The 8614-nt window shown below is 41.9% G+C and overlaps 1 protein-coding gene across 1 annotated transcript in view; it reads right to left on the bottom strand.

Moving 5' to 3' along the window:
• Positions 1-8614, bottom strand: part of Spef2 (sperm flagellar 2) — a 168564-nt gene that overhangs the window by 1292 nt on the left and 158658 nt on the right. The window contains exons 33-35 of the mRNA XM_027936256.2: positions 7488-7667; positions 2516-2764; positions 2203-2325 (exon numbers count right to left, since the gene is read on the bottom strand). Coding sequence (XP_027792057.2) covers positions 2203-2325; positions 2516-2764; positions 7488-7667 — 552 coding nt within the window. The remainder of the gene's footprint in view (positions 1-2202; positions 2326-2515; positions 2765-7487; positions 7668-8614) is intronic.

The raw sequence follows: 8614 nt of genomic DNA, 5'->3' as shown, positions 1-8614 counted from the left end.
AGATCATTGACGCCATGCTTGTTGATTACAATCATATGTTGGGATAGTTTTCTGTTTCCCATCCTCCCATTTGGAAACTTCCATGAAGTTACAGGGAGGAGATGTAAAAGAAAGCAAAAGTTGAAGGAACTGAGCCAGGCCCAGTGGCACATGCATGTAATCCCAGCAATTTAGGAGGCTGAGGCAGGAGGATCAAAGGTTTGAGTTCAGCCTCAGTGATTTATCGATAAGCTAAATGATGGGCCTATGAAGCCCATCTTATATTATATGACAAAATGACACGATATGGTGTGAAGAAATCAATATCATATCACACACCCCTGCTCAGAAGCCTATTCATGCTCCGTTGCTTTTCAGATCAAATCCCAATCCCTGGGGTTCTTCGCAATCTGGCCTGATTTTACTAATTCTGTGGGGTCACTGATATCTGGATATCTGGATGGCCCTTTAAGGGATCAGACCCTGTTCTTCCCAATCCTTCTCTCATGCCCTGGCCCTGGTCTCCCTTTCACCTAGCATGCTGCGCAACTCCCTATCCCAATACCAAAATCCATGCAGGCTTCCTGTCTTCCTGCCCCACTTTCCAAAACCCTGGCCATCTTTTAAGATGCAGCTTATCCTGGGCAGATTCTCTCCATGCTTCTAGCATACAAATAAGTCGTGTTTTGAATTCCTATAATTTTGTACTTGGTTTACTTTAAACATCATTCTCTTGAAATTTTTGAATGTAAAAATAAGTGGAATGTGCTTGAGAACAGCAGCTAAGTTTGGTACTCATTTTTCTCTCCCATGAAAGGGTACATTACTGGTCTCAGTAGTAGCTGCTCAGTATCAATGATGCAAATAGCCACCATTTATGTAGCATTTTTCACATGCCAGATGCCATGCCAAGAGCTACATGCATGGTATAACTTATCCTCACCAACGCCTTTTGAATAAGAAAGGCTGTTTTCCACATTTAAAATGAGATAGTCAGAATTAGAGTCAGTTAAAATCAGATTAGATAGTAGTGGACGAGAGATTCTAGCCCATGGCTTTAGGACTTCAGAGCTGAGTTCTTAAATTCTGTAATTATATTTCACTCCTGGGTGTGTTTAGTGTCTTGAAAACTCCTGGTTTGTTAGAAATCAATTTCAATGAGTACTAATACAGGTAATAAAATTTAATATTAAAGGGAACCAGCAGGCTGGGGGTATAGCTCAATGGTAGATTGCTTGCCTAGCATGCACAAGGCTCTGGGTTCCACTCCCAGCACTACGAAACAAACCAACAAAAGTGGATCAGCATTTCAGGGAAAATAAATTTGGGTACAAAGATATTTAAGACTGGATAGTTTAATTGCTGGGCTTCTTCAAAAGATAATAGACTATTTCTGAAAATTCAGGAGAAAATGTTTCTTAGACCACCTGTGTTTACCAAAGTGAAAGTGCTTTTATCTTAAGCTCAGCAAGCCCAATAAATAACTAGTAGGAGTCAAATAGAGAGACTTCATGCTGATTAAAACTGGTATGTGAGAGGACATAGCACCTTGCACTCTGAAAGTGGTTGGTGTCAGTCTGTGCCCGTTGAGCCCTTGCTGTCACAGACCTGGGACTAGCTCCAGTGGGCGCACCTTTGGCCTGTGTGGTGAGATGTGCTTGGTCACAGTGTGATCTCTGAGTGGTCATTCCTTTCTTCCACTGAGCTATCCCATCTTCTCTGGGTTTCGTGGTCAGCCTCCCCAGCTTGCACACTGTTTCCTGATGGAATTGGTATCCGACCTGCTGTATGCACTACCATTTCTATTACACACACAGTGGATACCGTGATTTAGATATGAAGAATATGTCAGCACTTGGCTGAAGACCATGGTCTTGGTTAGCTCTCTTTGGCAGGAGGGATTCTATTCTTCATACTCTTCTATTAGTGTGCAGCTTCACTACTTGAATAGAATGACCCAGAACCCTGATGGTCCACCAGCTGTAACTGTTACCTACCTCCAGCCTTGGTCGTAGACCTAAGGTAGCACTGTGCTCATGATGAAGCAGACCCCAGATACAGAGATTGCCTCAACTGCGCACGAGCCTCCGGCCCAGTGGCTATTGGAGACTGGCCTGTTAGCCTTGTTCAGCTTCTTCTCCTTCCTACTAGCCCACATTAGAATGCCCAGCATGCCCTGAGCCTGAACCCACTAGAATTAGGATAACTTTGGGTCATACTCACGGGAATTTTATAGTCTGAATAATTCGCAATCAGGTCCTGAACAAAAGGGTGTTTCAAGAGAACGGAAACTTCAATTGGCTCCAGGTTCTTGGCACCTAGGTCCTGAAATGTTTGTATGAAGCTCTTTAAGGAAAAACAAAAGTGAATTTAATTAGCTTAACGTTACTACAGATATTAAAGAATGCTTTTATGTACAAATGGAAATTACTATAACTTTTATACAAGATATATTTTCAGAATAAAAATGTGCTTGAAATTGAGGGCAACTCTCCTCACATATGGGTTCTTCTTTTACAAAACAAATGTAACCAACCTCTGCATAAATGTTCTCTGTCTTCAGGTGACTGGCAAATCTGTTAGTGTCCTGTACTTCATTTCCTCCCCGGAAGACCTTCAGTAGTGTTTCCAGGGAGATCTTCTCAGTGTTGATATTTTCAGGGATTTCTTCTGGCTTTGGCTCCCCTTCCTCCCTTTCCTCCTTTAGTTCACTTTCTTCTTGTGCGACATTTTCCTCGGGTTCAGGAAATTCCTCAGTGTGGCTCATGTCACTAGAGAAGGAGGTCTGCCAAATTCAAGGAGGAGGGTGTGAGCTCAGACTGACGCCCCGCCAGCAGCACAGAGGTGTGGAAAACACCAACTCATCACCCACTGAGGCAGGGGAATGATACGCCTACCACAAACTAAACAAAGTGGGGAAGAGAACGCATGGGCTGCATCAAAAATCACAACGTCAAAATCCTAGACCGATTTTGCTTGTAGTGGTCAGAGGCCTCAAGGTGGGGGTGTCTTAGCCATCCCCGTCTACCTTGTTCTTACTGCATTGCCAGGTACGTCAAATTCCTCCACAAAATGAACACTGAAATAAGTTAGGGTAAGTGGTGAGAGACTTCTTGACATGAGTATAGAATTTTAACAGGATTTGTTTTTGAACTTATTGCAGCTGAGGTTATGGCAAATTAATTTCTCAAGCTTGACAGATTCTAGGAGCTTCAGGAACATTTCTTTGGATACTGGAGGGTAACCCAACCTAACACTTAGCAGGCAAAATAGAAAACATGTTGAAGATAAAGTTGGAATTTTTTTTTTTTTTTTTACTGCTGTTCTTTGAAACTTGGATAACAGCTGTGAACTCAGACATCACATTTTGATTCTTGCAAAGAATAAATTACTGGGCTGGGGATGTGGCTCAAGCGGTTGTGCGCTCGCCTGGCATGCGTGCGGCCCAGGTTCGATCCTCAGCACCACATACAAACAAAGATGTTGTGTCTGCCGAAAACTAAAAAATAAATATTAAAAAAATTCTCTCTCTCTCTCTCTTAAAAAAAAAAAGAATAAATTACTTCCAAAGTAATTTCTAACATATCAAAAGCCTGTAATTATAAATATAGGAATTGATTCTGAATAAATATTCATGGACCCAAATACTTTTGAATATGGATAATCATTCAGTATTTCAGGAAAAATAGAAAGCCTATGATTACAAAAATGGGGAAATGGCACAATAATCCACATTTCTGTAATTGAATACTATACTGCCATGAAAATTATCTTTTATAAGAATACCTTGTAACACACACACACACACACATACAATCCCAACTCATGGCAGAATAAGTATAAAAAAAACAAAAAAACAACATAATAAATATACTAGGTACCCCTTTTCTTATGTATCTATCCTCATTAATAAAAATAAAGGGCATAGATACTTTACAGTGTTAAAAGTGATTACCTCTGGGGAGTAGAAAGGGCTATTTATTTTTTCCTTTGTTTTATAATTTTTGAATTCTCTATAGTAAACATCTATTCATACGTGTGTGTGTGTGTGTGTGTGTGTGTGTGAGAGAGAGAGAGAGAGAGAGAGAGAGAGAATACGCATGTTTTCTAATTATGATCATTTACCACAGGGAAATGGATATTTTGGGATATTGGTTGGCCAGATGTCAGAGAATCTCTGAATTCTGATTTCCTAAGAAAGAAAAATGTGTTTATTTAGGAGGATTCCAATGTCTGTAAATATTTAACTCCTTAGAAGTATTAAGTGCATAGATTATACAAATTCTTTCCAAATATAAGTGTTCTGCATACAAGAATTATGACATGTCATAAAATTAAGCCTCTGGTGCTCATCTGTTGCCAGAAGGGATTTTGGAGGCACTATGGGAAGTGTGATGAAGACAGGCTGCATTTGCTTTAGCTCTGGGTGGTCACCTGGCTTTAGTGGTGGTGGGGGCTCTGTATTATTTGGTAAGTCAGCTTGAGATACAGAGATAGACCAAGGAAGGATGAAACATGGGGGAAGACTTACAGTTGTTTATGCAGAAAGCAAAAGCAGAATTTAATTGACTCTTAAAAATAATAGGAGGACTCTACCAGTTGGAGATTTTGGAATTTTATATATACCCGTATATGTGCACTTCAACCTCTACTCCAGTTAAACAATTGAAAATGCTACATGGCAAGAAAGTGACCCTGGCTTTAGTCTCTCTACCTAGGAATCTTGGAGATCATGGCATTGATTACCCATCAGTAATTTCTTAGGGGCAACAGAATATTCCGTCCACAAAATAAACAGGGGATGTGAAACATCTTATTGAAGGAATGGAGAATGGGAAATTTTCTACTCAGAATGTAGCATGGGTGCTCTGTGGACAAGATAAAGCCAAAGTAAAGGACTCATCTGTTAGATGAGCAGGCAATGCCAAAACAAACAACCACCAAACCAGGCCGGTCTGGAACTATTTCCATATTTAGGGAGGGATTTGTTTTTTAATGGTCTGATATAAGCATTATAAAATACATGAATTTTTTATCCAAAAGGTGAAAATGTAAAAAGTTGACATTTTTGAGTGAAGAATCCCAATCTTATTAATGTCAGAGGATTTTTTTTTTTTTTAATTTTTCTGTTTTTGCTCTCTGGGGATCAGACAGAACAAGTCTGATGGGAAAGGACGGAGGTCTAGGTCAGACCAAAGGAGCCAGTTCAGCATCCTGGAGGTGCCGAAGGCTGTGCAAGAAAAGGGTTTCTCAACAGAGACAGAAAGAGCCATTTTGAATGTGGGTGTAGGAACAAAGCCAGTCATGCCAGCTGGATGAAAAACCAGTGTTTTGAATGAGTGATTATGTGTAGCATCAAAAACACTATGAGACTCCCATTGTTCTCTAAGCAGGGGAAAGGTGACGCTGTCCAGCACTGTGTCACACTTGGCTAAGTCTCAGAGATAGGCCTCAAGGACTTCTCCCAAGTGCGTCCCTGGAATGGTGCCTGCACACCTTCCTGGCCATGTGTCACTCATGCAATCAGCTCAGTCTCACATCTCAGAAGGCAGAAAATGAGGTCAGTTCTGGGAACAAAGGTGGGCAAAGCATCAAAAGAATGAATGAAATAGAAATTTATGCACTTTGAACCTGAGGGCCTCAAAATACTCTTGCCAAGTTGCTTTTACAAAACTTGTGCCTTGTGGGAGGTACGAGTTCGGAATTTACTAAATTCAAATATCACGACCCCATGCCACACAGGTTGCAGAAAACGGACCATTTTCCCCAAATGTCACTTATTTAAAGATTCACCAGGACTAGTGCATTACTGATGAATGCCTTGATCTTGAGCTTCTTTGAAATTACCCAAGAAGCCATAGTTTTTAAACATGTCTGAGCCGCATTGAATGAAATCAGCATGAATTGCAGAGATGGACCAAGGAAGCATGAAACATGGGGGGAGATTTCCAGTTGTTTATGCAGAAAGCAAAAGCAGAGACTGATTGAATGTCTTGGGAGCAAATACAGATCTGCTGTAGTTGTTATTTCCGAGCAGGCTCCTTATGGCCTCCTGGGAGGAGGTTGCCCAGGAAACAGGAACACAGTTGGAAAGGGCTCAGAAATGGAATAGCATAATTGGAGACAAGATGGTGAGGGCCAGGGGTGAACAAGATTGGGGGAGGCGGGTAGCTCCTGTGTTTCAAAAGCTCCTAGGGTTCATTCCAAGTCAGGAACAAGCAGGAAAGGCTTTGAGAGAGACTTGAGGTGCCATCCCTTGCCCCTTCCCCATCTGCACACCCACATTTGGTCTCTGTTGTGTAGCAGCTGTTCTGTGTCCTTGGATTTTAAAAGAGCTCCTGAGAGCAGCACTCAAAGGGAGCTCTTTCCTGGATGAGGCACTAGCATAAACTGAATGAGCGAATCAGGGACTCAGCACCTCAGTGCTAGCTGGCCTGGCTGCCACCCACGGAGGTGTTTGTCTGTTGCTATGGCAACAGCTCTACCACAGCTTCCTTTCCCCAGATCTTTTCAGCTCAAACCAGTTGCCTGGATCTCACTATTGCCTCTGCCTGCCCGGGATGCTTTCCCTCCTCCTCTGTGCCCTGCAGACTGGACTCCATTTCTTTCACTCTCCCTCTCTCCCCTCCTTCATTGTCAGACTGGTTCGCAGACATTAAGAGAACACTGACTATATGAAGCTACTTTGGAGGACACAAAATGGGTTATAAGTTGTCCCCGACTCCAGGTGGGAATAATTGAATAGCAGGACTCAGTGGATAAACAGAGTCCTGCCTGAATTACTAGGTCTCTTTGCTTCCCTCTTTTGCTGTCCAGTCTAGACTACCTAAATATCCCAGAATAGAAACAAGCATCCCATCAGGACGGCCTCAGCTCTGTCCCCCAAAGAACAGAAGAACCAAAAGCCACACAGTGCAAACGGGCACCTCAGAATGCGTTATTTAGTGCCTGCCCTGGGGTTTTGCCACCTAACAAAGCAAGGCAGTGTCCATCCCTAAGAAATCTGAAGGGGCGTCTGTGTGGCATCTTGATATTAAGCTTCGTCTGGTGAGGGTGATACAAACTGCCTGCAGACTTCAGGTGGCCTGGCTTTGGCCCAAAATACTGTCAACAGTCACATATGTGTGGGAGCACTAAGGTCTGAACCTGCTTCATACAGTTTCCATAGAGCACGACAAACAGATTGGGATTGATGTCTTCTTTTTGCCTTCTCAGGGTCAGCACTACATGCAAAATAAACGCTGTCCTTTCCAGAGCAAACTTCAATTCTAACAAGAAACTTTGAATGGATTTTGATTCTACCACAAAAGTATTTGATAGAATTGGGGTCTCCAGTTCTTCATGCAACTGAGAACATCGTTGTTGAAGACCCACTATGTGTTAAGCATTATGTTGGGAACTGAGGGAAATATGGAAAACAGCCAGAACCGAGTACCTGTTGAATGGTTTAGGATCTTTTGCAACCCCCTCCAGAGCCCAGAGTTAGCCCATTTCTGAAATGTGATTACCTTTTCTGCAGCCATCATGGGAGTTTCAACCAGTGGGAAGATATGGGTCCCCACAGCCACACTGAGGGCCCTGTAGACCCCTTCCACAGTGTCTGGGTGGCACGCAAAATAGAGCAGCATCTGAGTGTAGTCGAGCTGGGGTGGGTCCTCCTCAGAGTCAGCAAACAGCCTAAAGAAAAACTGTCACACAAAAGAATTTCAATCAAAGACAAAATGGGCACACTCTGGAAGTGAGCAGGTCATCAGGGCAGTGAAGAATCCCTGCAGGAGCATTGGAGTGAAGTTTCTGAGGACTGAATTAGTAATGAGTGGTATTAACTGAAGAGCAGTCTCAGTAGAAAAAAGTTGAAAAGCAGGATTCTGAATTCTAATGTCGAAAACAATTGTGTGCTAATCAATTTGTATTAACATACTCAGGATAATGCAATAATTATATATAATGAATATATATATATACATGTAATATATATTTTATATAATATGTATTATATGTATGTGTGTGTGTGTATATATATGTATATATATATATATATATATATATATATATATATATATATATACTTTTTTTTTTTAAGTAGAGAAAAGGGGCTGCAAGAGCAAGGAAGGACCCACTGTCTGTCCTCTGAATCATCCAAACAAATTGGGTCTTGACCCTAAATATGAGACTTCTGGCCCATCTCTCCCTGTGTGGAAAAGAGATGGGAAAGAGAATGATGCCATTTAGGCCTTTAAATTGGTTTTTTCTGCTCTGAACTTGTCCCTCAACCTACTAGCCTTAAGTGAGTTCTTCCAACGTGGATTCACATCCAGGGAGACGGTATGATATGCTCTGAATGCTGATTTGTTAGGTACCTTTCTCTCTGAATGACTAAGCTGACATTCATTCATCCAGTGTCTTGTGCATTTGACAGCATTGGAGTCAGTGCTTGGAGCCTAATATCCTCTGGGGCCTTCAGAGCTAGGATATACAGGCCACACCTAGGCACCTGCACAACCTTACTGGGAAAGCCTACTGGCTTCCATTTCCAACTCTGCTCAACTATGTACTTAGTGAACTGGAGAATCTTTTTTAACTGTAGATTCAGATTAAGCAGAGGGTTCTGTAGCTATCTAAGGTTTTGCATGTC

Source organism: Marmota flaviventris, chromosome 5, assembly GCF_047511675.1.
Source record: "Marmota flaviventris isolate mMarFla1 chromosome 5, mMarFla1.hap1, whole genome shotgun sequence".
Taxonomy (NCBI): Eukaryota; Metazoa; Chordata; class Mammalia; order Rodentia; family Sciuridae; genus Marmota; species Marmota flaviventris.
Note: the sequence above shows the minus strand (reverse complement) of the source record. Positions and strands in the feature narration are given on the sequence as shown.